The sequence below is a fragment of the Falco peregrinus genome, chromosome 8 (assembly GCF_023634155.1).
Source record: "Falco peregrinus isolate bFalPer1 chromosome 8, bFalPer1.pri, whole genome shotgun sequence".
NCBI lineage: Eukaryota > Metazoa > Chordata > Aves > Falconiformes > Falconidae > Falco > Falco peregrinus.
The window spans coordinates 33,138,130-33,165,774 of NC_073728.1; the positions used below are offsets into that span (position 1 = coordinate 33,138,130).

The following is a 27,645-nucleotide window of genomic DNA, read 5'->3' on the forward strand; positions in this document are numbered from 1 at the left end:
AGGGTGTTTAGTGCCTTCGTTGGGAACTTCAGATCTATTGATTGATTGCAGAGCCTTGCCTCCCACAGTGGAAACCCAGGCTGTTTGAAACCTTCATTTAAATATACGCTATATTGTTTCAGGTGTCCAAAGTTTTATTTTACTTCTCCAGTAAATATATTCCAGCTCCTAAACGAGAACTTTGGGAAAACCGCTCCCACAATGCAACTTAAAAATCACCCTGCAGAGACCTTACGTTCCTCAGCTTAAATCCAGCCTTCACTGTGTCTTGAGTTATGAGGTTGTCCAGACCACTAATAGAGGAGCAGGGGAATTTACACCAAAAGGAATAAACAAGCCAACAATAAAAATAACCATTTATCTCTTCTTCCTCCCTAATGTCTTACTCCAAAGGTCACTGTGTTCTCTCATGGAAGCAAAGCTCTATAATGTGAGTTTAGACACTTTAGGCTGAATCCCAGAGTTCTTACTTCTTCCTGAGTAACTTCGGTGGATTTTTAGTTTGTGCTTTTTCCTTGGATGAGGGCTGAGAAATAAGCAGGGGCTCCAGAACAGAGCTGTTTGTCAAAGCCCAGGTCGGTGAGGCATGTACTGCGTGGCTCCCTGCTCAACCCGGGGTGATCCACACCACAGAGTTAGGAAAGAAACAAGCTCCCAGCATCACGTTCTTCCTATTCGGCAGATAAAGTTTGCTTACAATAGCCTCAGCTCAGTGGACCAAGAATGCAGGTTACGGGAGGGGACATCTAGCTCTGTGCAATCTTATGTGCAGCAAGGGCTGAACAGCCAGGTTCCCTCTGTGCAGAAAGCAGCCTGCAGAGCCCAGTGGCCAGTTTATGAAAGCAAACCCTTGTCCATGTCACCACGATACCATGTTTTACAAAGCAGCAGGTCTAACACCATCAAGAAATAAGTACAGCTGTTTAGGAAGAGCAGGACAAACATCACTCCCCAAAAGCTTCCCCTTGCAGAGCTTCCTGTAGGAGCCCAACTGCCTTGTAAAGATGCCATTGCATGGGACAGCTACTGCCTTTCCTTTCATTCCAGTGAGCTCTGCCCCCACATCTCTCCCTAAGATTATTCTGCAGACAGGACAAAGCATTTCACAGGGTTCACTTTGGCCCAGAAGTTGTTTGGGATTACCTGGGTTTTTGGAAAACGCAGCTCCTGCGACTCAGGGTCCCCAGCTGCTGGGATGTTGTGCAGGCTTCCTGCTGCCTTCCCAGGTTCTGTTGCTAAAAAAATAATATCCCTTGCTTCCCTTGCACTTCCAGATCTTACAGCATGTTTTGTCAATGTCCACCATTGTTTAAAGCCCCTCCGGGCTCCTGCTGGGGACATTATTTCTCTCTGAGTTTCATAGGCAGCGGGGGATTCTTCCTGATTTTAAAGAGGGCTCCCAGGGATCATGAATAATCTGTGACGTTCCTAACACAAGCCTTATCTCGTTGTCTTGTAACACACAGAAGGGCTCACGTCTGAAAATCCACCCGGCAGCCTGAGCAATCTGCAGGCATTTTGAAACGCTCTGAATCAGAAAGAGCAGAGTTGGCAGGTCACCCAAAGGAACCACTGCGCACACAGCACTTTCAATACGCTTATTGGAAAAGAATGTCTTTCTGAAAGTTTGCTAAACATTTGCTCATCCTTAGCCCTCAAAGGCCATGCCTCAGCTGTTGTGACTTAGGCCAGGCCATCTCTTCTGGATTCATACTACGTAGCACGTAGAAAGATGCCCAGTTTGATGTAAAGACCGGCAAACGAGGAAGAGCAATGTTGCCCCTTGCCTAGGACTCGAGCAGCTCCCCTGGTCACGCAGATCTTCCTAGGCTCATTCTCCCAAATACATTCTCTGTATACCCCAGGCGGTATCTACCCTTTAGGGCACCCACCTAGCTTGCTGCTCTGCTATCCCAGCGGCATATGGCCATTTCTCGGTGGAGGACAGGCTAAGCTGGCACCCTGAAGCAAGTCAGAGCAGACCAAGCAACTGTGCAGAGGCATGCTTATATAGCTGTGCCATCGGAGACAAGCTTTATGGTTATCATCAGCGGTGTCTGTACCTCATCTAACACCTCCCCTTTTTCCTTTTTAAATACAGAAGAAGGTAAAAAGATACCATTGTTTAACTCCCTAAGAATAATTTATATAAATAGTTTACAACATGAACGCGTGTGGTATATCGGAAAGATTCATGCAAAAAAAGGACCTTCAAGTCCAAAGAAGCAAAACGCTCACCAGTCATGATCACACATACTCACAAGCTTTTATAGCACCACGTATCTATCACACTGATTAATGAAGTAAAAGATGGATTGCAGAAATGGGTAAATAAAAAGCTGGAGATTTGCTGAATTAGAATGCTGCATATGCATTAAAAATTAATCAATGTATTTATCGGTAACTATAAAGAACTAACTTCACCTTAGGGCAGGCATTTCGGCTGCAAAAAGCCTTAATAATGATGTCCCTTTTTCTGCCACACTCACGTACATTGATTGTTAGTTTAACACAATCTGGAGGATCGGGGTAGATCATAGGGCAAGAGTTTGAGGATTTTACTCCTCTTTTTGCCACTGATCGTTTGCATTAACAACCAAGGCAAGTCACATTTCTGCTACGTTTCACAGTTTCCCTTTTTTAAGTGGGATAATATTTCTTACAAGTTTTTGTAAAGCAGTTTGAGATCTTGGGGAGAAAGCAGCTATTTAAATGCTCTGTTATTATTTCAGGCCCTGATTCAGGAAAACATATATGTTTAAATCCTGCTGCTTTAATGGGTTGAAAGCACGTACTTTAGGCTAAGCTCATATTGATGTGGTCTTTCTTAAAAAGCTGCCCTAAAACTTCTAATTATCCTTATTAAAAATATAGCCTGTTGAAGCTTACTTAAAAGATAGAGTTAATTTATAAAAGGGGGGGTGGGGAAGCAGTGAATTAATGGCAGCTCAGCATATTGAAGTGTTACCTTTCGTATTTTATTCAGATGGAAGAGGCATGCAGGAGTACCCATGCCTTTTTGATTAGATGCATGCAGCAGACATTAGGTCCCCTTCAAACCTCCTTGGGCTGTACGGAGCTGGGAGCAGCTCTGCGTTGTCATCGGGGAAAAACAAAATCCAACCCTTTTTCTCAGATCCAGGCTTCTTCCCCTGGCTCCCCCCTCCCATATTTGTATATACTCCGAGAGGAGACTTGGGCTTAGTTTGTTCATAAACTGCAGTTCCTGGGCGGACCCCACACACAGCTGGGCTTTAGTGGCTGGATCCGCCTTCCTGGCAAGCCTGGCCGGGAGCCTCACAAACTCGGGGCTCCGGGCTTGACAGCAGAAATGCAGGAGACTGCCTGCACCGAGGGAAGATGAATTGGTCAACGCCGTGAAGCTGGGCTTCTGGTTGCTGCCGGGATCCAGAAAATGGGTTACTGGAGGAAACCGGGTCTGCTTGCCTTACTGCTGCTCTCCTTCTGTGAGTAGAAAAATGTTTCTGGTTAGGCAATGTTAAGCAACATACTCCAAGAAGTCGTTTATTTTTCCTTCCTCCAGCAAAATAGCTAATCTTTGATTTCTCCCCTGGCAGCAATTAGCCAGAGGACTGGAAATAGCTGAGGAGTTTAGTAGAATACACTGCTCCGGCTGCATCAGCTGTGTATTTCTCTTACGGTGAAGGGCGAGCGATCGCCTTGGTGGAAAGCACTGCGTGCTCGCTTGGAGCAGCTCGCAGATGTCAGTGTTTACAGTGCAAAAATATATATAGGTCAGCATTACTTGTTGGAAGATTTTATTTTATTAAGGGAGATTAAAAGCAACTGAAGTGCACCGCTGAACAATCTGGCTTCGACAGTGTCCAGATGTGGTGAAGTTTGCAGCTTAGAACTTTTATCAGCCCCGGTTTATGTGCAGAATTAATCGAACTATTAAAGAAGGAAAGAAGTGGGGAGAGGGGGGAGGAGAAGTGTCTTTGCAACAACATCTGGTTATTCAGCAAACCTTTCCAGCACTTACGTAAAGATTTCTTTGTAATAAGTGCCCTGTTTAGGTTTTGATAGCACTTCTTCAATACTGTAGATAAAACCCTCCAGCAGCACTTGAAAATGTGCCCATCCATGGTTTAACTTCTCTTGTTTATATCTAGATGATTGTTTCATAACAGGGAATAGATTTGTATATAAAGGAGCGTTATATACACATCTCCTAAGTATGTGTGTATATACTTTCTGTATATACAGTGCCTATGTATGTGTATATATACATATAACCCTATATAGTATATATTTATATATTTGCACAGGCAACGGCACTTTTTACAGTGAACTCTTTTACGAACACAGACCCGTTCCTTTCGCTGTAGAAATCTCAGTGTAACTAAAATTGCTTTTTGCTGAAAGCAACGAAGTAGGAGGATTATAATTCCAGTGCTTTTGCATCCAAATGAAATAACTGGGGGCAGGGATCTGTGCCTGCATTCACTTTACATGGGTCCCCCTATCTACAGGAATAGGGAATAAAAGAATAGGATCAGTCGATAATGTGTGTGTAGGCAAATACAACTCTTGGCACAACTGTTGAAGCAGGGGGACCCAGATGGGAGGGTTTAGGGTGTAAGGTCTGGTTGATTTTTCAAAAAGTTGTGGAGCTATATAGTATTCATTACTGTAGATAATACCCTAAACTGTGGTTTAAAATGTAGGATGCTATACCAATAACATCCTGCTAAATTAATCACATTTGGAGCAGAACTGAAGGAATTACTACAAGGTATTATTTAAAGCACAGTCTTGGGTTGTTTTTGGTAAGAAAGATGACCACTAATTATCCTTCAGAAATACCTAGTTTTGGAGTTATTTAACTTATGGTTTCCTTTTTCTGAAAGGCAAGGTTTTAATCTGAAAGAAGCCAAACCAAAACATATCATGATTACTAAGTTCATACAAAAGGTTACGTGAGTGATATGATGACAAAATTTGCCTCCGTATGGGGAAAAAAAAATAAGCCAAGGCTTCCTCTCTGTGATTCAGCTCAACAGTGATAGATGTTTTCTGGGGCTACATGCACTTCTCTTGCATGTAGCATTAAATAGATGCTATAGTCATTCTGGGACAGTAGAAGTACCCTGGGAGCCCACTTTGCATTGACATTGAGAGAGAAGGGAACAGAAAGTTCCCACATTGACAGAAAATACACATTCAGCTGTTCTTCAAGCAACAAGCCCCGCTGCTCACCCAGCCTCTTGTTAAAGAGTGGCAGCACTAGCTTGGTGACAGCAGCAAAGTCACTCCTTTTAGCACAGAGATTTAAGACTTGCCATAGAGAACATGGCCCAAATTGCATCTCTGTTGTCCCAGAATAACTTCAGCTGAGTTTTTGCCACTCTCCCTAGGAGTTTATACCAGGGCAGCAGAGACTCCAGTTTGTGCTTCATGCTGCCTGTCTCTACCCCTTTAATCACCAACATGATAGAGTGGTCATCAGCCAGCATCATCTGACCGCTTTCGTCCATATGCAACAGAAAAAAGCACTGTAGATCTGACAGACCACTGAAATTTCAGCTACTGGATTTCCCTAATTGTCCCTGGCCAGCTCTAGCGAGGCTTCAAAATAACTACCCTTAGACTTCTCCCCAAATAACTACCCTTACACTTCTCCCCAGTGGCAGTGGCTGCTGGAGGCAGCATTTTTACATGACTTTCTCAGCAGAAGGTGCAGACAGGAGCTGTAGTTGCACCAGTGCTAACACAAGCCCTCAGGCAGGTGAGAGGGGAATCCTCCCAGGGCAGAGAGCTAGCGCAGTTCTGGATTTACCTAGCCCAGGACAAAAAAATACAAGGATCATTCAGGACTGCAAAATCTATCTTACACCATGGGGGCTGAAGGCTTTCAGTGTCTCTAGCCAGGAGAGAGCTGGGAGGTGAGCTCGTCATCATCTGTAACCAGGTCCTGGAGAGATGCTATCTGGCAGAGGGCTGCTTCTTCTGTGGGATAGAGGAAAAACAAGATTTACATGCTGGAAGCTGAAGCTGCACCCTTTTGTGTTACAGCACAACACAGTAAAGTTGTTCCAGCAGGTAATCAATTACTCAGGCTCAGGATGTAGTGGATTTTTGTTGCTCAAAGCCTTTAAGACTGCAAGACTATTTGTTTGGTAGACCATAACCTATTCAGAAGCTACAGATCTGATATCGGGATTACTGTATTGTGCACATGGAAACACTCTGGCCTTGAAGTTAATAATCAGGAGTTTTCCTGCCCTGTTTTGCATCAAAATCAGGAAAGTCTCCCTTGTGCTCTGTCTGTCAGGGGTAGGGCTCAGGTCAGGCCATGCAAGCATGGAGCTGAGCAAAATCTCGTCTCACAGGGAGGAGAGAAAAGCACCACAACCCTCTAAGCTGTTGAGACAACCCCAAGAATGTGAGCTAAGTGTCACTGGTGTGACGACAGCTCTTAGGGCATGAGGAGCCCCAGGAGCCCAGCAAAGTATGGGAGCCTTTGGGCATCCAGCCTCCAAAAAAGGATATCAAACCCAAAATCTGTGAGGGCACGTAGCCCTTACCAAGGAAGAGCTGTACTCTGAAGCTCCAAAGAAAGAGAAAGAGGATTTGTGAAATGACGGAAGGTTGCAGGTCTGCTGCCCTGAGTCCAGAGCTCCCAGCTTTGGTCTGCTTCCCCATAACTTGATCTCCCATTAAAATGTTGTTCCACTAAATTATCTTGATATTTTTTGCCGTGAGCATCCTGGGCTCCTTTTGCTATGGTCCCTCAAGGCACTTCACTGGCTCCGCAGAGAATGCATTTGGAGGGATATCTCCTGGTAGATGGCAGCTCTCCGAAGCCACATGCTCTTTCCTGCTTGCACAAACCAGCCCTGGTCCCCCCAGTGAGCCTCTCTGGCTAAATATATAGAGCGTATATAATGCATAAATCATGACAGGGAGCTCCGGGGCTGTCAGAAAAACATCTCTGGCTTTTGATCTGCTCAAGAAATCTCTGACCTATCCCAGGCTCCTCAGGCAGCTCATTCAGAAGTTGGCCTTTTATTTCTAAGGTCACCAGAGCTAAACCCAGGAGTCATGCTGCACCAAAACACCAGCCCGCTCCTCAGGCAGGGCAACTATTAGGATTGCACCCCAACACCAATGCACACACAATCAAGGAACACAGGGTGAAACCCAGGCTAGTGAGAGGATGAAGGAAGGAAGAGGACAAAGAAAGAGTCACCCTCAGTTTCGCAGGCAAATACATCCATTTTCAGAAAGAGGCTTTGCAGGTCCAAGGCTGAGCCGGAGCCAGGGCAGACCTCTTCTCCCAGGCTATGCAGCACGTGGAGGTGGGTGCTGCCCATGCCAGGACACGTGGCTGCAGGGTTAGTTATGACAATCCTTCTCAAGTAGCACCATATTTTGCTCTGGTGTTGTTTTAAGACAGCCAAAACACCAAGGAAGAAATTATCACCATCAAAAAAAACCAAGAGGCTGCAAGGTCCCCACATTGGCTGGGTGGAGGTAGCTGGGCTGGGAGCAGGCGCAGCATGCCACTGCCTGAAGGAGAAACGTGTGCATTCCACCATGAGGCTCAATAACAGCAAGGTTGCAGCAAATTCTCCGGTTAGGAAATCAAAGGGGAAAGCACAAGAAAAATCCTAACAATGCAAAACCAGAGTCCTCCGCAGTGCTGCAAGTGACAAAGTGGCATGAGACTCAGCAAGGAAAGTGATGATACTTTGAATTCACCTTTACACTTCTCCAAACCTGATACTACAGCTTCAGCCCTTGGTGTAAGTTAGACTAACTGAAGGCTGAGAAAGCTGGCATTGTACACCCATGTCAGATTTAGGAAAGCAGGCATTTCTCTTCCCCTCGCATCTCCAGCTTTGTTCAGACTTGAGACAGGCTGGTCATCATAAAAGCTGCTCAAATCTGTATTTTAGTGGGGGACTTTGCGGAGGAAAGTCCTCCTTGAAATATAATTCCATGGAACTTGAAATTAACACACATGGTTTTCTAAAAAAAAAAAAAAAAAAAAAAAAGACTTTTACTGGTGTTATCACCATTTCATGATGGTCACAAAGACATTTTTGTGTACTAGTAGTAAAAAAAGTTCAGCCAGCTGCAATCATGATACTTTTTACTCCCATTAGAGATGGAGTCCTGAACAGATGCATCCCACATATTCACTGAATATGCAGAAAGCAAACATTGGCATTAAAAACAGGTGACTGGGGACTTTTATTCTGAGAAAGTATTCAACTCTACTGCCTGTCCTCCACAGCTTTATATTGCTCCATGTTTTGCTCCATCAAGTTTATTTCCTCAGGACATTATTTTCCTCTCCCCTTAGTGATAACTCTTTGTAATAACATTTGCCTTCAGCCGGGCTCCACAGTGTTGCAACTTGCCATAAACTAATGAACTCTCCCATAGATTGTCGTGTTTTCAAGGAAGCGCAACATCTGATCTTTTTATTAAAAAACAACAGTCCCACCAAGGAGACAAAATCAGCAGCTCCCACACACTTTGCTCTTTTCACATCCAATGTTTAGCGCTGTGTGCCAAGTGAAAGCCTGCACTGGAAGGGGCCTCCACGTAGGGGGAGATAACACCACGGATGGCTGCCTGCCTTATCAAACCTGTGGATTACAGCTACATTATCCCTGTGCTGGACCCCAACTGTGGGATAATGTTTCCTTTGGGAGCTTCGGAGGGAAATGAAGGGGTGGCTGAAAGCTGTCTTGGCCCTGCTCGCATGCACATCCCTGAGTTCAGAGATGACTGCTGTGATCCTGCCTCCGGAAAGCATCTGTAACGTCCATCAGAGTCATTTTCTTGCTCATCAATTGGTTCATCTATTTGTTATAGCCCATGTGGGGCTGAAACTCTCCTGCCAGCTGCTGGTAGCTGTCAAACTTTTAGGAAAAGCGGGAAAGCCTGCCTGCCGTGCAATCCCCTCTGCAGCCCATGCTCCTACCGATTACACCACCCCAGGGCTTACCCTTCCATGGAGCTGTTCCACTGTGGGGTTTTGCTTCCCACTGATAAGCCAGGAACATGTCTGACAAACGGCAGCTGATTTATACTACAGCAAACGCATCTCGGCATTGGGGCAATTCTTGTATCCAGCTGTACACTACAGCCTGCACTGGACGGAGGGCAACTACCCACGTGAATCCTGGCAGCTCCGAGGCTATGCCTCAGCTGAAGTGTTACCCTCAACAAGACAGGAATATTTACATCTGGATTCAAGATTAAAATAGATTTTAAATTAAAAAAAAAAAATATCTTTTCAACATGTGCGGTGTGTGATTTGCTATCTCCTTCAGCTATCAGCAGGAGCAAGCTGTAATGGGGACCCGACATGCAGTTCCAGTGGTGGCAGCTGCCGGGTGTCACTTTGCAGGGTCCCACGCTCCAGTTCGACCCATGCTTTGGCCACAGCTCTCAGAGTAGTCGAAGCAGCATCACATTGGACAGGTTCTGCCTGGGCCTGTGGCAAGACCTCTCACCTTGCCACGCTGTAGATGGAGATGGTCCCTTTAGTTCTATGTCAGTTACTCTCCGCTGGATCCAAAACTCCAGCCCTTCTGGGCAAGCAGAGGTCCAAAGAAAGCTGTCGCCAGCAGCTGCCACCCTGGCACCAGAGTCAATGCTGATGAGGCCTGAAGGTATCTGACAGAAATACCTGCCTGCCTTTGCTCAGCCTGCAAAAAGCTGTTGTCCTCCCCTTGCAGCATATGATGGCAAGTCCTGTGACCATGCCTGGGAGCTGGAAAGTCCGTGCCTCCAGGACCGTCACACCCTAATACGTGCCTTGCATGCAAAGCTGTGCAGGTGAGCTTATGCCAGCAGCTGGAACCAGTGCAGCCCTGGCAGCCAGCAAACAGGACTGGTTTATTGCCCTGGTCTGCAGTCAGGCAGGGCTGAGCCCTGACACAATCACCTGAGGTGACACCAACGGATCTGATCCTATCATTGTTAAGACATCTCCCTGCCCCAACATCTGAGTACCTCCTAATCTTTTCAGTTTCTCCAACACCCTGTGAAGACTTTCCCTCTGGGAGCAACACACTTTTGTCTTTGCTTCTGGGAGGCTTCAGCACTCTGCTGAAGTTCCTGGCCTGCTGGCTGTCGCACTGCTAACAGAGGCCTTTTCCTTACACCAGCAATCCAAAACCCTGAGATTTTGATACTGATCCCTTCTCACTTCAGCCATCCCAAACCAGAAGGCTCAACTGTGTCCTGCATTGCCTTGGTGCACTGCACACCCCATCAAAAAAGACAATACTGCCAATGTGGATGCATACCGTGTCCAGCACTGGAAATCCACATAATTTCTTCCCTTTTATTGCTAAATCAGGAACTTGAACCCTTTCCAGGAAAAGGTTCTTGGGAATGCCATGACTACAAGCATTTCTGGGTCTTCACAGCTAACACTGGTATAGGTGTTTCTTTACAAAGATTTGTTGCTGTTTTCAGGTGGATCGTTTAATAAAATGCCAGCCATGCAGAATGAATGCCCATGTGCCCTGACAAGTGTTTGACAGAGCAGGTCTCCAGTCAACATAGCTGGGACATGATGAGGAACATCTGTCTGATGTTGCTTGATAAAACTTCCTGCCTGGGAGACTCTAAACGCCAGCATCCAGCAATGAAGAAACTGAATCAGCTGCTGTCTTGCTGTGTAAAGCATTTTTTCCATGCTAGATCTATCCCAAAATTAGCCCCAACCAGTCCATAACAGCAAACAAGACCCTTCTTCTTACAATGGGAAGTGACACACAGAGCCATTGGCAACGAGCAGTTGAATGAATCATCCTTCTTCAAATAGACCCAGGGTACAAGTGTCCACAGAAATAAGACCAATGGATCCCCTGGGAGCTCAGTTCCTGCCATGTCTTTAATATGTCAAAGGGCGGTTAGAAAATGGTTGTAGATGTTCCCACCAGAGGCAGAGGCCATTCACTTGGGGGTGAGATCTCCTCACCACACATTTACTTTGGTTTTGTACATTTGCCTTGTGCTCACCTGTTTGTAAAGCAGCATCACAAGCAGCCAAGCTTTTCTTTCGCCTTTGTCAGAGCTGCTACCTTTGCAACAGGCTGCAGGTTGGGAGGCAGCTCTGGGGCAGAAGTATTGCTTAGTGATATTCAGACTGTGGCATGTTTCAGGAGGTATCCTGGGGCAGGACGCTGAGTTGGAAAGGCAACGCACTACTGCAGATGAGGAGATCTCAGAGCGGGAGGTGGTGGACGGTGAACGTTCCTCTCTTTGCCCATTCCTCCATGCTGGAGAAGCAGCTTTGCCCCCTGCACCTCACCCCCTCCGGCCGCTGAGGCTGCCTGGGGCTGTGCTGCAGCTCTGCCCAGGGGCTGGCACCCGTGGGAACCTTCTCCTCCTCTTGCAAGAGGGATCTCTGGAGAGGCAACGCACAGACACGCAAGCTCCTGTTACTTTCATGTGTGGAGAAAACAGCACTTCAGGCCCTGTCAACAAGACTCTTGGTTCCATTCCTGCAAAAATTCCTTTTTGGAAGGAAAAACCCTGCTCCCTCTGCCCTCCTGCCATAACTCTCTTCTGCTTTAGAAAAATGGAAAATATTCAAGTTGCATTCAACCCTATTGAGCAGCGTCTTTTGGTAGGTTACAACACAAGCTCCTTAAAAGACATTTTTTTAAGAGATCAAGAAAGAAATGAGAGAGAAGAACACACCATCTATTTACGCATTAAATGTGGGATGGTTTAGGAAAAGCAAGAAAGTTTTCAGCGTCTGTAATGCAGGCTAGCCTCAAGTTCAAGTTCCCTCTGACAGCACAAATTAATTACTGTTAGATCTGGTCTAAATGAGGGCAAAACTTGACTCCAGATAATAATTTTAGCAGACATAAAGAACGGGCAGTGCTGGAACAACTTGATGACAGCACATTGACGGAGAATTAACAGAACATCTCTGCCCCAGCAGTTCATAGCACAGTCCCTTGCAAGCCCCGCTTCTCCTCAGGAATCAAAATAATACCAATGCAAAAAATTACAAACTAGTCAATTACAGCAAGTCCACCCGAGATATGAAGAGCAGCTCCAGTCTAACGTCTCTTTGTGGGCTCATCAAAGTCATTCTAGCAGATGGTAAATCGAACGTGTGCCAGGAATTTCAAACACTCCTCAGGAAGTTCATCTAAATCATCAGTAGACCATTTGCATTTAAAACAGAGCAAACCCTGTTGCCCAAATGTGACCCAGATAATGTTTCTGACATGTTTACCTATTTGGATGATATTTGAAAATCTCAATTCCATCTATTCACAGAGATCCAGAATTCCTGCAGAGCCTGAAAAATATACACAAAACTGAATTCCAGAGTACAATATAATGATAATAGTGAAAAAAAAACCCAAACCAAACAACAAAACAACAAAACAAAATAAAAACCCAAAACCTGCTGTGCAGTAGTTTTACTTGAATTGCAGAGCAACGTCTGCAACCAACTTGCAGCTCACTTGCATTTGCTAAGTTCATTGCTGCTGCTTTTCTATGTAGAGAGGGGGACTCATCTCTGTTGCATCTTCCTGAGAATGAGATGCAGAAGCCACTGTTAAGTAAGATATAGGCTAGACTGTTGGTAGCTCTGGAGAAACACGAGCAACAAAACCGATGGCAACAGCATTGCAAAGTTGGTTGACTCTTACCTTCTGCTGTTCGGCTCCCAGACCTGTAAGCGTTGTTAAATCCTCAGTAATTTCTGCAACAGCTTGCAACGAGATGAGCTCAAACCACCTGTGCATGGCCAGGCTATGACATCTTCTTCCAAGCAGCATGGGAGGTGGGAAGAAGGCATTAATTTTGAAGACCAGGATTTAGTCAAGAACAGATCACTGCAAAGCGCTCTTCAAAGGGCTGAAATGTCAGAGCCCTCTGAAAACACGGCATGTGAATCTCCAGCCATCAGAAGGCATTTGCCACAGGGCACATGCTAGCTTAGCCCTGCGCAACCCCGCCGGCAGCCTACACATAGCCATGGCATATGCTAATACATTGCTTTACCCTGCAAAGACCCACATAAGCAGAGGCACTGGCAGAGCTGCTAAAACTGCTTATGAACATTGCACTCAGCAGTTTTCCCCTCTCCTCAGACCTTGAATAAATTGCTCTGCTTTCCATCTGATGAAGAGAAATGGAACGTTCCCCTTGTGAGCCATCTGGGCTGGTGGGAGTTGCTGGGCCGGTGGGGCCATGGTGTGATGCTGGTGGAGGTAACCACACGGGACTGAGTGTACGTATGTGTCATTTTCCCTTGGGCTGATCCCCGGTTGTGGGTTTTTTTCCCCTCCCAGACCCCAAACTTGTTCAAGCTGTGCTGCCAGCTTGGCTTGGTCTCTCAAGGTTTTTCCAATGCCACATGTGGCTAGGAAGGACAGAATAAGGTACGGAAGAGAAAGGAATAGGGCAACAGGTGCAACCAAAAGGACTCATTACCAGCCGAGATCTTGGGCTGCACTTCAGACCAGGACAGCCACGAGCCTTGGTTTGTGTCCTAGCTCCCTGCATTTGACTTTCATAGCCCAGCACTTAACAAGCAGCTGCTGAATGCCTAATAGAGTAAGTACAGTTACTGCTGGGCAAACTCACAACTGCGTTTGTCTGCCAGGGCAGTTTTTGCTTGGCATGGTAACAGCTCTGGAGGTACCGGCCATAATTACACAGCAAATTACCACAGCAACCCATAGTCAGCACACACTTGGCACTTAGGGAGTGAAAAATATCTCTGTTAAGTTGCTGTCTTGTGTGACCTGGGGGACTCCTGTGCTAACCTTCAAACCTCCTTTGGGCCACCTTTTCAAATGAAGGATGCAGGGCATCCCAGCTCATCTCCCAAGGGAATAAGTGAGCCTCTAGAATGGCAGACAAATCCCTAACTTGTGGGTTCCCTCCAAGTTTTAGGACAACTTTGCTCATCTAGTAAGTTGGCCCAAAGTTAGGTGCAGAGCTGCGAACTTGCTCACGAGCATCACCTTCAGGGCTGTCCTGTCCTACCCCTCATGACTTCATCTGCCCCCAGGAACACAGGTGCCACCTTTGTGTTCCAACTGCAGCTTGGCAAGTGGCAAATGTTGTTACATGATCCACCAGCTCAGCCAGGTCTAATTCAGCAATTCAACTTGAACTTAGCTACTTGCCCAGGTGAAGCAGGTGCTTGGATGCCTTAGGGGCTTACTGAAAAATAATGCAAATAACCTGCAGCTGGGTATCCCCCAGCCACTGACTTTTACCGACGTTTCAGTGAAGTGCATTGGTTAAATGGATTCAGAAAGACACACAACGTTTTTGGACTTTGCTGAGTGCTTCAAAGACACCACGAAAAAGAAAAGGAATAGTGCAGGGCCACTAGTGTTTTATCCATTCTGTGTTCCTCCATCCTCAGTTCAATGTCTCTGGGTGCAAACTGATGTTAATAGGAAGGATGATGTCCATAACACCAGAAGAGTGCTCCTGAAAGAGCTTGAGTTCAGAGTCTAATGGGGGTATAGTTTTTACATCACCTGGCACTTACAGTCATTCCAAAGCTGAGCAGAGATGGAACATCCTCCCCATCATGTTGGGTTGGGTTCTGCTGGGCTTCAGGACCTCAAGACTGCAGGGCTGGCTTGCTTTAGTTTTCAGAGTTTAATGCCAAACTTCCTTTGGCGAGTAATTTTCACATTTGAAAGAGTTCTCCAGCTAAAAGAGAAAATGATATGCAAGCATAACATGTTTCAAGGAGCAGCAGAAATCTAAAAAGATTAAAGCTTAAAAATAATTAAGTAAAATAAACTTTATCTTAATAATTTCATGCAGGGGAGTAAACAGAGAGCATTTGCTTGTAACACCCTGTCATGTTCAACATGCAATTTTTCCATAACTCTTTTCTAATGGGTTGCATTGGATGCAAAGTAGCTGCGTGGAGATGGAGAAGATCCTTCAGGAATTGCTTTGCATGTGGAAATGAATTTCAGTTCAGCCACTTCAGACCATTTTTTTTTTTTTTGTTTACTTTCCACTGACATGAAATCAGCCGCGATTGCATCGCATGCGGGATTGGTTAGCCAGTTACATAATGCTTAATAAATCCAAGAGAAATAATATAAAACACATCACCCAGTCTGGGAAGAGTAACAGTGTCTCAGCCAGTGCCACTAACCCGCCCGGGCCAGGCACTGGCAAAGCATCTGAACCACTGCTGGGGGGATGCAGGGTTGAGCCGCTGTATCATAGATGTGATTAGGAAAAATGCTTGTAGCATCTTTAAAAGCCTTGAAGATAGACAGATTGCAGACCTTGTGTTAATGGTAAGGGTATATCGAAAAGCGGAGCTCACATGACCGTGATGGGAGCAGCTCACCCAGTCCCACAGGGCGAGGCAGGCACGTGCCCGTGCACCCAGCTCCAGCTGTATCTGCTGCTTGTGTAAGGGATTACTTCACCCTGTTAATTTTCCTCTGAGTACTTCATAAAATCATAACGGCCCTGTAAACAGAAAGAGCAAGATTTAGCGACTAAATTATTTACCACAGATGATTTCCACAGTGGCGTGTGGAGAGGAGAGGACATTTTGCTGAGATGTCAGTGCTGGTGGTCCCCAGGCAGGGAGAAGGAAGGGAGACAACCCAGGACAGGGCTGCCAGGCTAAACACAACACAGCGGTGCTGACTTCCACCCAAAACCACAGGGTGTGTGTGCAGGGAGATGGCAGGTACCTCCGGCTGTGCAGTGCTGTGCCGCAGCTCTCCCAGGAAAGCTGTCCAACCCACGGGTGCACCGCACCGAGCACACGCCACTGCTTTGCACAGCCCAGCTTTTCTCCTCCTTTCCCTGCCTGCTCTGCTCCCCCACTTTGCTTCTAGTCCCAGGGAGACCTACTGTCGCCTTCACCCACGCTGTGGTTAAATACCAACAGAGGAAAAGCTAGGGATGAAGGGGTTAATTACTACAGGCTTAGCGCAAGCCAAGCCTGTAAGTGACTCCCTATTGCTGTTTCGAAAAGAGGCTGCCTGGAAAGGGAAGGGGGGGGAGCCGGGGGGGGGAAGAAAAAGAAGTTTACTTTACAACCATCATTATTTAATCTGGAGAGTTTATACAATGGAAAATAAAAGGCAGGGTATGCAAAGTCAAATCATTTCTATTTCATTAACGGTATGGAAATCGTTTTGTTTTTATAGGGGAAAAACAAATGTGAACTTGATGTGTGTGTGTGTGCGCGCGCATGTAACTCCCTTCATTGCAAAGGGCAGAGCAGTGAAATCCAGAAATAAAAAATGACTCAGAGGCCGTAGGATCTATGAGTCAGTTGAGCTGTTGTTGTTTTTAAACACAAGCGAGAGCACAATATGGCAGATAATTGCCTGTGCAGTCCTCCCGTCACAGGCGTCCCTGCCAGCCCACCCCAGCGGCGGGCACTGGCCAGACCCAGCACCAGCACCCCGACCTCTGCGACACAGACAGGGACCCAGAAGGATGGAGCATGGGTTGTCCCAGCAGGAGCAGCTTTGGGGCACGGAAAGTGAAATCTGGGGGAGAAAACTTGAGATGTCCTGAAGGGGAAGTGTCTTTCTGCAGGTGGAAGAGAAGGATCCCTGGCGTTGTGTGATTTCAGTGCCTTGGGCAGGAGCAAGATGGGCTGTGACAGTGGACAGAGGAGACGAGCAGGTCCAAGGGCAGATGGAGGAGCGTGGGGTTGGGCACACTCTCCCTGTCCTTGCCTGCAGGCACAGACATCAACTGACTGAATTCAAAGAGAAACCAGTCTGGCCAAATCCTCCCCAGAGTGCTGGGCACCACCTCGCTGGCCCCTGGCCCTGCAGCTCACCGGGACAGACCAGCATTGCTGGGGCACAACCTCGGGGTACGTCTGTAGGAAAGGTCCCAATGCCCCGTGAGCAGTCATTGCACTGACAGGCAGATAACTGGCGAAAGGTACCCGAGAAATACTGAAGATTACCAAAGCAGAAGGACGGACAGTATTCTGCAGAGCTCTTCTCTCCCCGGGGTGAAGTTAGATCATGATGTAATTTAAGCATCTGAAAGAGATTGGAGAAATCTGCTGGTACGATCCATACCCAATTTACTTTGTAATGGGACTAAGCAGTATTTGCTAAACACTTAATTTAAAGGGATATTTTCACAAAGGAAAAATAAGTGGTGGAATAAGTCAGTTACCAGCCTGTTTGAAGAAGGTCCAAGTACAGCAGAAATGTATACTGCATGTCTTTCTGGCACTGGGAAGCACTGATGTCTAAGGCAATCAAAATCAGTCCTTTTTTATTCACCAGGAAACATTACTGGCTCATTCCTCACTCCATACTGTACTCTGCCAAGTACAGTATTTATTATGCAGGACGATGTGGGACCACATACCTGAGGGCAGATCCTGGTCCTCTGAACCAAATGCAGCCTGAGCACTCCTGGGTTTCCTGGGGGAGCCAGGGGCTTGTGCCTTGCAGGGGCGAAAAATGGCGTAATAAGTTTTTTCATCTCCATTTGGTCTGCTCTCCCTCTCCTATGAAGATGAAGATACAGTGTTTGTAAAACGCATAGGTGGAGAAGAGCAGCCCGACGCTAAAAACCTTTTTGGTTCAACAGCTGAAAGTAGCACCAGATCCGACTCCTGGAGAACAGAACTGTGCTGCAGGAAGCCAAACTGCATCTGAAATCAAAGTACGATATCCTGAGGTCTAGTTCTGGGGGGATCCTGCAGCACTGCAGGGTGCTGCAGTGAGATCAGGTGCTTTCCGACAGATTGGATCTAGCTCAAACTGGAGCTGACTGCAGGAAATCTGGGATCTCTGTTATACAGTTCATGCTGGACAATTGCAGTGGGGGCTTCTGACCCCGCGTAGGATCTCCTGGAAATCAGGGACGTAGGAATTACCCTGACATAGCCCATCCGTGGCACTAGTGGTTGCTTTGTGGAGGCGGCAGCTCAGGAATAACCTGCTGATGGAGAACACCAAGGTCCTGGTGTTCTCACACGGGTCAGCAAGAGAGCAGAGCCCATCAGCCATGTGGTTATTTTAATCTTAAAAACAAGTACTGTATATAATAGGGAGGGAATTTGTTTGTTCTCATAATAATTTTATGAGAGGCTCTGTTATTGTGCAGTCATGTCATTAGCCATGGATGAAAGCCCAAGGCAAAGCCTAACCCTAAACCAGGCAGGGGATGAAGGACTCGCCACCGAGGCCGGGCTCAGCCAGGTGGGACAGCAGGCCTCAGCACAGTCTTGGTTTCCACCAGGGCACCTACCTGGAGGTTTCCAGGAGTGATGTGGCTGCAGGGCTAGGACAGAGGTGGTCCCCAATCCCGCACCAAAGTGTGCTGATTAGAGTCTCTCTGCGTGCAGAGCCTGAGGATTACAGGTTGACCGTCCCATGTGGAAAAGATGATGCAGAATGCTCCTGGCACCGCTGCAGTCACACCGAGCTGGGAAGCCCTCCACAACTGCTAAGTTAGCATCAGCCCCATCCCTGGGTGCTTAGAGATACACAGAAAAGAGCAGGTAGACTTCACTGTAGAGCATTTATGACCTAAAAATGATCAATTTTTCTTTGTCCTTGAAAAATAAAGACAATTTAAGGGCAATTTGCTACTGAAAGATGGAGCAGAATCTGAAGGTCTTATAATGGAGATTATAAAAAGGCCTTATAATCTCTTATGTGGCAGAGGTCCCCTTCCACCTTTGGAGGAGTGCTGAGGGGCTGAAGTGCCTTAGCATCTCACACCAAGCACCTTTCCTGAAGCCCATCTGGTGTTTAGTTGTCACAAAACAGCATTGCAGAGAGAATATTGGAGAACTAAAACTGCTCATTCTGCCCTGCAGCAAAAATGCATTGCTTGCACGTGCCACCACTTTGGCTGTGAAGCGCTTTCTCCTTCCCTGTAACAAATGCCCCGTGCCTCCACATCTGTGCACCCCTGGCTTGCTCCTTAGGGATGCACCCTCCTGAGGGACTGCAGCGTGCAGCAAGCTGAAGTTGGAGTTAGGTGGTGGATGCCCTACCTGCTCTCTGGGGCTGCACTGGTAGAGACGAGCTAATAAGCGCCCTATTTATTCCACGGGGTTTCTGCAGCTGCAGCCACCGTTGGCAGCTGAGCACCTGGCAGGCGAGCAAAAAGCTCATCTGTTGGGTGCTGAGTGCTTCTGTGACTGCGGTGATAGGACTGGTATGAAATTCTTTGAGAGAGCTGTTTTAGGTGACTGTCTTAAGGGGGAAGAGGATGGATTATTGACTGTGGCAATGGTGCTTCAGTGGGCCTTGCAGGTGGCCAAGTAGAGAGCGTGGATGCCCTGTGGGTAATGAGGCTGGAGGGCTGCCCCAACACACATGAAAAAATATCCCGGTGTCCTTGGTTGGTGGTATTACCCCTGCTGCTCTTGCAGGAGAGACTCAGGCACATTTGGAGTAATTTTTTCCTTTATTCCTCTACTTGAAAATCCTCTCATATTCTCTTAGTAACCTCTCTGAGGTCCCAGTTATAGATACCAGAAGACTTGATCCCACTCTGGTGCACGAGAGAACAAGCCTTCCTACTGATAGGAAGCCAAGCTCACGGAGAGCCCACCTATCGGTGACTTCAAACCATCTTTCCGTCGCTCCACAGTAACTTTGACTAACTGTACTATTTATTGGCTCACATCACATCCTTATGGCTTCAATTTATTTTTGGAAAACTCAACCCACATTTAATTAGTTTATAGTTTGTTCCAAGTTTTGCTTATCCAGTTTTTTTTTTTTTTTTGGCTTTTTTTTTTTTTTTTTTTGAAGTTTGTATTTTGATGTTTAGCATTTGCCTTGGCAACATCTGGAACCCCTTTATGGAAGTGTATTGTTACTTTTACTGCTCGTGCAGCTTTATTAAATCATCCAACTATTAATATTGAAAGTGTTCATCTGGGTCTAATCAGGGCCACAATGAGTGATGTGGCAGTTAAATTGTACCTACAAGCTAATGGTTCAAGGACACAAAGTCCTAAAGAAACTTACAGTGGTCTTTGTGCTCTTCTTTTTAGCTTCCTAGGAGAAGGAGGAGGGAGGGGGAAAAGAGATATTCTTGCTCTGACCTTTCTTGCAGAGCAGATAACAGAATTGCAGCCTGAGCTAGTTTAGAACAATTTGTCTCCAAAGAATTTTGTCCAGTTACCACTATATTTCTGGATCTTGTTTCCATATTTAACTCTTTCATCTGCCGTGGCTTCTCCGCTCCACAGTGCAAACAGTTGCCAAGTCAAGATCCCCATCATACACACCAGTACAAAACTGCCAGGGCTGACGTTTTGCTCTGAGACCTCAAGCAAACCCTTGATATAAATAAGTAAATAATATACCTGGTGGGTATAAATGCATAAATAACAAACCTCATCGCTTTTCTACATCAGCGACATCTACAGATTGGATTTGTCCATTTGCTTTTCCTCTGCAGGGCCCCCAGATATCTCTGGGATGATGGTGCTGAGCCCACGGTCCTGCACTAGCATGCTGCCAGCACAGCATGAGCTGGGGCATGGAGTGTTAAGCTGACGGGGGTGAAAGAAGAAATATGGCAGCAACACCACCAGAGCACAGCCCTGGGCGTAGTAGGGCTGAGTTTTGGGGGCAGAAGCTAATTTACCTTAAATTCTCTGTTCTCATGTGATAACACCTGCAGGGTTTGTAGAGCGTGGTGGCCGTTGCTGTAGACTGAGAGCCCCATGCAAGTGCTGGGTTTCATTTTCTGATGCACCTCCAAGTCTCTCATCCTTGAGAGAAGTTTTGCCTGAGATCCTGCTAGTCCTGCCCCAGCAGAGTGAGGCAGGGAGGCAAGGGTAGCTCACAGCAGCTGCAGGTGCTTCAAATGCAGCTGAAGTTGTGATTGTGGCAGCTAACCCTTGGATGGATGCAGGCTGTTGGGTCTGTTGAGGTCACCCCCAAAATCCCTGTGCGCCTCGGCTGGGCCAGAGCAGCCTGTGGGTGGGATACCGAGCAAGAGGTTGTGGGCAGCATCCTCACCCGCTCTGCTCCCAGCTCCCCTGCTGCCTTGCATGATACGATCCCTGCTGAGCCACGTTCTAAGCTTCGCATGGGTCATTTAAACCAAAATTTTCACCTTCCAGCCTTCAGATGCAAGAGGCTTTTCTTCTGCAGCCAGGTTTCCCCTCTGTCATTAACCCTGGCCCAATGTATGAGGCCACAGGAGCTTGTAAACAGTTTATTTCTGCGCAGGAGCCTTCCAGCAGCTCTTTTACAGCCGTCACATGGAGGGGGGTCCGGGCCGGCCAGGGAAGCGGAGCAGGCATGTGAGATGCTGTCAGAGCCGGGTGTGCACCCTGGATTTGGAAAGCAGAGAAGTTTAAAATTTCTTTTTGCTACCGGCACAGTATATGCATTAAAAAGGGACTGTAGGCTTAGCTGTTGGCCATGGGCAGGTCACAGATGTGACCACCAAGAATGCAGGAGGTCCTGCAGGTTGCCCACAGATCCAGGGACGCCCGTGGGCATACTCCTGTAGCCTTGCCTGCAGGGGCTGAGGCTTTGCAAGCCACAGTCAGGGATTTTGCAATTTGTTTCTGGTTCACACTAATAGCACGTGATGGAAAACCCCTGTGACGACTGTTGCAGCACAGCAAACCACGACTGCCCTTTTCACAGGGGCTGAGAGCACCCAGCTCTGCTAGGTGGCTCGGGGAAGCGGCAGCTGGAGAAGCGTGGATGGCCCAAACCTTCAAAAAACTTAGCAGATTGCTACCTGAACACTCTGCAGTGTATTTAAGTAAAAATTTATAAATATATATTTCTACATAAGCCACTCAGTGGCTTCTTTGGGGGAAAAAAAAAAAAAAAAAAGGACATTTAACAGCCTTAAAACAGGAAGCTTAAATTTAGCTGGGATTTATCCCTTAACCAAGCATAGTTCATTCACCCTTTGTACAAAAATAGAGAAAATTTTATGCCTGTGTGATAACACACAGAGCAGTTCCGCAGAGGCAGCAGTTATTCCTGCCACTGCAGCCAGATCCAGCCCTCCAGGGGCAGGACAGCTAGGCCAGGGCACAGCAGGCAACAGATCCCTGAGGGACCAGCTCCTGTTGCCCCAGAGTTCGGGAATTCTCAGCCCATCATTTATTGCTGGAAACACAGATGCTTGGGGAGCCGGTGGTGAACACATTTCGGGGCTTGGGCTTGTTGAATGGGCAGAGGGGAGACAAGGAGGCAGCAGGAGAGGAGGGGAATAAATAAAGTTTTAAGGCATGCAGAGACCTGGAGATGTCCCTTTTTGGGCACTGCATGCACTGAAGATGAGGGGATACACCAATTTGAGCCTAGGTTGTAGAGGAAGAAATAACCTTCCCCTTGATGATAAACAGTACAGGAAACACAGAGGGAAAGCCTGGCTCTGCAAAGGGCAGGTCCTGCTGGACGAGACTCCACACCGCCAGCATCTCTCCATCTCCTCTAGGCTTTGGCATAATTGAAAACACGTTTGACTGAGTAAAGGAGCAAAATGAGAGCTATAAAAAAACGCATGGAGAAATAGGGTCAATTCAGGCTCCTTATCTACTGGCGGTACAAATTGCTGAAAATTGTGCTCATTCTCCACCGCCCCTCTGCCCCTGCAGCTTGCAGTGCTGGTGCTCGCCGCAGCCTTAAGACCAACCTGTGCAAGTGGTGCGACTCCACGCCGCCGGCCTGTGAGGAGAAGGTGTGCTACAGCAACTGCAACCTCAACTCCTACTGTGAGGACCCCTACGAGATCTGCGTGGCCATATGGTAAGGGGCAATTCCTCCATCAAGGGGGGACAAGGGGGAAAAAGGAGCTCATGGGGCGGCAGCTCATGGCAACACACATGTACATGTACACCTGCACTTGAATTACTGCCCATTAAAATAATTTGGGACTTTCTCTTCCTTTCTCTTTGACTCCATTACAATTAAAACTACAATTCGCAGTAAAAAAAATTTATTTGGTCTTCCCTATAATTAGCACCAGTTTATTTTCTAACTAAATTTAGCATTTAAGTGCCTGACGCAGAGTGTGGCAAGTTTGCTGTGGGATGTCTAAACCACCATAAACCCCTGAATTTAGCTTTACAAGCTGAACCCAAGGGCAAAACCAGCAGCCCTGACCCCCAAACCAATGATGTCCTCCTGTATCAGGCTGGTGAAACCCTGGTTCACGTGGAGGGGTACAGACAAGGTCTGCCCCCATCCAGCACACGGATGTCTGAGCTGGTACCAAACTGGGGTTTAACCCACCTCCTCCCTATCCCCTGGGAAAAGCCTTTTTCTGCTTCTGTGGGAGGTGCCTGGAAGGGAAGCACAATCTCACATTTCAGGCTAAGCTTGGCTCGGAAGAGTGCCTCCCCCAGATTTTTGGTCCCCATGAGCAAAACTGAAAAAACATCCATTTTGGGTCTGCCCAAAGTGATTTTCTTCCTCTTTCCCTTTTAATTTGGCTGCCAAAGTGAAAGCCAGCCAAGCACTTATCACTAGGCTTTATCTCAAACTGCTAATTAGCGTGAATACTGTACGCCCCCCTTTCGGTAGGAGTTTGCCTCAACATAATTGTTGCATTATGGATGTTAAAAAAAAAAAAAAAAATCAACACACAAAACCAACAAGAAACTCAAACAAACAAACAAAATCCACCCCCTGCTCCAAGTTCTCCTACACACACATGGAGAAGCCACCTTAAATCCCTGGTTAGGCAGTCCAGCATCTTGCTGGGTTTTCCCTCGGACAGCCTACTCGTACAGGAAAAAGCAAGACCCCTGCAGCATAAATCCCCATGCCAGGAAAGTAATCCCACAGCACCAGATGGGGCTACATCACGTATTGGATGGGGCGAGACAGCTGTGGGGGTCACAAATAACCTGTTGGCTCGGCAGCCTCCGCCCAGCATTTCCCACCCCGTCCTAAGATCCACCCTGAGGTTAAGATCCCTGCAGACAGACAGGGCTCACCTGCAAGGCAGCCTTGCTGCCCGTTGCTCATTTGCAGAAGCATATTTGGATCATCCGAACTTGTCCTGCATGGGTATGGGTCACAGCAGCAGCTTTGGCCCCATGCTCATGACCAACGTGCTCGCATCCTCCAGTGTGCCCTGTCTGGGCAATCCACAGGGGAGGGATTGCACCCTCCTAGGACTCTTCAGCTGGAAGCGCCTCTGACAAATTTCTGGGAAACCCAAGAAAATGGGGGGAGCGCTGAAACCAGGGGACTTCACCAGGGAGAGGAAGACAAATTTGGGTTCTTCCCCCTGCTTTTATGTCTGACTTCCCAGCTGACCTCAAAGGCATTGTGAAATCTCTCCATACCATCGCCCTCCCACTTCACACCACTAGACCTGGAAGCAGAGGCCGTCTCTGGCAAAGTTGCAATGGTTGTAATGTCCTTCCAACACTCCCAGGAGTAGCTGCAATGCTCACCAGCCTCCCCATGGCCCATGCAGGGCCAGTCATTCCCCATCACTCATCCTTGCCCCAGGGCTGCCCCGCAAACCTGGCCAGTGCTGGCTTATCCTGACTCCTCCAAGGAAGGCTCCAGAAACAAGGGTCAAACCCTGGCACTCCGCTCTTAGTTCTTAATTAGGTCTTAATTACCCACTGGCTGATCCTCCCTATAGGAGAAGGGCTGCATCCTGGATCGCGTTTCCCCGGTTGGGAGCCGTCCAGCCCCGATCTGCCCAGCATGTCTCACATACCATGCCAGCAGCCTGTGTTAGCTCCACTCTGGCTTTCCAAGGATGAGAGGCTCCATCACAACACCAACAGCTTCCTCCTAATCCCATCTCCAAGCTCCAGCTCCTTTCAGCTGCCACCACCTGCCCCATAACTGGACATAACCCAGTTCATGCTTGGTCATTCCTAAATCTGCCTGAGCACCCCAGTTTTTAAGGATGTCCACCATTTGCTCCACAAACCACTTCCCTCACCCAGCTTGGTAAACAGCGGGTGGAGACGAAGACAACAAGGGTCCAACAAGGATGATTCCACCATGCACCAGAAGAAGGGAGCTCCCAGCACTGGGACCCTCTAGCCAAAGCCTCCTTGTGCTGAGCCAACGCTGCCTGAATCCATTACAAGAACTGGAGTTTTCCAACAAAACAAGAGCCCTGTGCTTAAGGGGTTGGGTGACAACCAGAGCTAAACCCATCCTTTTGCTCTACATGTGGCACTTTTCCACGGCTTTCACGGGAGCCCAGTCAAGGTGCTGCTGAGCAAAAAATGTGGCATGTGAGGACCTAACCCAGCTGCTGAGCACTGATGGTTAAAAAAGCTCTATGGACATTAGCACTATGGAGCTAAACCTGGTGCTACGAGCCACATTTCAGTGCATAACTGGAGTTTTATAAATGAAACATTTTCTAAGTGAGACCTGTTCTCCCTGTGCTCGCTGAAGGCTTGCGCGCAGTTAAATGTAACACGGGCACTGGACTATTTTGCATCTTCACTCCAGAAAGGGAAAAATCTCTTGGGAAGTCTTCACCAGCCCAGCTCCCATCTCTCAGCTGGTGGGAGGAATGTCTCGGTCTTCCCCAGCTGATGTTATGACCATCTCTGATGCAAGGGGCGTTAGACAAAGCTGAAAAACACATAGCGTTTTAAAAAAAAAAAAAAAAGGAAAAAAAAAAGCAGGTCCATCCTTTCTTTTCAGACCAAATTCCCTAGGAATGCCAAGAAATTACACTTTTACCTCCATCTTAATTATCTGAATGAAAATAAGGAGGAGCTCTGACTTACTTGCCATTGCATCCCTGATTGGGCCAAGCCCCAGAGCTCCTCTGCCCCAGACCTGCTGAGGACTGGAACATCAGCAGCCGACACAGCAGATTCCATTTGCAATTGCTCGGTGTCTGAAGCCATGGTATAAACGCAGGCACAGCCCCACGGTCAGGGAGTTGTATCGCCTTCACGTTATAATTTGGCAGCTCCAAAGGTCAAGCTGTTTCTAGAAATAGCCCCAACCAGTGACTGAAGGGCTGTACTGCCACAGGTCGCCGGAGGCAGGAGCAAATGGTCCTGCAAGGACAGGGTGTGACCAGCAATTAGCCCAGAGAGAGCCCAGGGGATGAGGTGGCACCAACGGGCTGCACCTGCACGAATGGGTGGAGAGGAGTGGGAGGGAAGCACAAGCCAAGCGTCACTAGCAAGCGGGTGTTTCAGCGTCTACATCCCTTCTCTCTCCCCTGCACAGGTGAAATCTGGGCAGCAGAGACCCCAGCTCCTGCTGAGGCAGAGATGTTATGACTTGTATTGCAGCAGAGGTGGCATACAAGGTGGCACCCTTGTTTTGGAGGGTTTCCTTAGGACCATACAGCCCCAAAACCTGCTGGCCTAGCAGCTGGTGTTAGTAAAAGAAGAATTTTGCCCCAAATCGCATGCAGGGCATTTAGCCTTAGGGTTGGCACTATCTGATCCAAGGCGTGATTAGAGCTGATAATTATCTATTGGAAACAGTCAGTCTCTGGCTCACATCCTACTACTGGCATGTGCTACACATTTCACCATTTGGAAGAGACAAAGGGCGTTAACAAAGCCCCTCCAAAGCACATGTAATTAGAATTACACCAGAGCTGCTGCAAACAAGTTGCTCCCTAAATGGCTTAAAATAAATGATCTTAAAACCAGGTTTAAGATGACACACAGGTGACACAAAGGCTGAGCCGCTGGGCTAACGCTGTGTCGGTTCATTTGGCGCATGCAGGAGACAGGACAATGAGAGCATCAGGATCAGCACGCTGTGCCACAATCCCCACCGCCCCATCGAAAACCTCATGGTCCCCAACTACAACACGTCACGCTGCATCATGACCCACCAGCCCAGCGAGGACGGCATCATCTACATCTGCGGCTGCGTGGACGAGCAGGAGTGCAACGATAAACTGATCTTTGAAAACCACACCAACGGTGAGTACTTTTGTTAGTGCTATTTATGGGGGAGAAGGACCCGAAGCTAAAGACAAATCATTTGTATTTCCAGCAGAGTAGGAGACGCGATGCCAGGAGGAGCTCTTTCAGCATTTTGTTTGACCTCCCTATATAAAAGCTACGTAAAATTTGTACCCCGCTATCTAGCCCGGTATTTTGTCTGTGGCTAAACCATCTCCCCCATCAATGCCTCCAGCCTTGGTCTGGAAACACGGATGGAAAATCCACTCATCTCTTGGTAGGTTGTGCCCTTCAGCGTAGGGCAAGTCAACCAGGGAACCCAAAAGCTGATGTAACCCAGTGTGAGTCAATGCTCTGAAAGCTTTAAATAAATCGCATCGGAGTAAATCCTTCCCCGGCACACCCACGGGAACCGCTGGCATCCACCACAGCCTGCAAGCCAGAGAGATGCTGGTGCTGGGCACGGGGCTCAGCACACGGCGGTGCCTCCCCTGCTGTGCTCCTGGGGATTTCTCTTGGGCAGGGACATCCAGAGCCACCCCAGTGCTGCGCACACACGTGAGCATGGCTTGGCAGGCCTGTAGACGCTTCTGCAGATGGCTGTAAATCCACAGGAGGGAAAACTAAGAGGCAGCTCATTTCTGTACCTTGGGGGGTCATATACTTTGGAAATGCTTCCAGCTAGATGCCGAGCCTTTGGAGGCTTGTCCAGACCTCCCTAAATCCAAATGGACCAGGTTTATCCAAGTGCCCATCAAGAATGT

General features: G+C 47.6%; 1 protein-coding gene and 1 long non-coding RNA gene across 2 annotated transcripts in view; one reads left to right on the plus strand and one right to left on the minus strand.

The window, feature by feature from the left end:
- Nucleotides 1–3,332: 3,332 nt before the first annotated feature.
- Nucleotides 3,333–27,645, plus strand: part of LOC101924328 (TGF-beta receptor type-2-like) — a 33,636-nt gene continuing 9,323 nt past the window's right edge. Inside the window, exons 1-3 of the mRNA XM_027781189.2 lie at nt 3,333–3,467; nt 22,610–22,760; nt 26,697–26,899. Coding sequence (XP_027636990.2) covers nt 3,416–3,467; nt 22,610–22,760; nt 26,697–26,899 — 406 coding nt within the window. The 5' untranslated portion in view covers nt 3,333–3,415. The remainder of the gene's footprint in view (nt 3,468–22,609; nt 22,761–26,696; nt 26,900–27,645) is intronic.
- Nucleotides 16,269–19,748, minus strand: LOC129784979 (uncharacterized). The gene is made up of 3 exons (XR_008748344.1): nt 18,262–19,748; nt 17,374–17,515; nt 16,269–17,036 (listed from the first exon to the last, which is right to left on the minus strand). It is a non-coding gene; the product is annotated as an uncharacterized LOC129784979 (long non-coding RNA).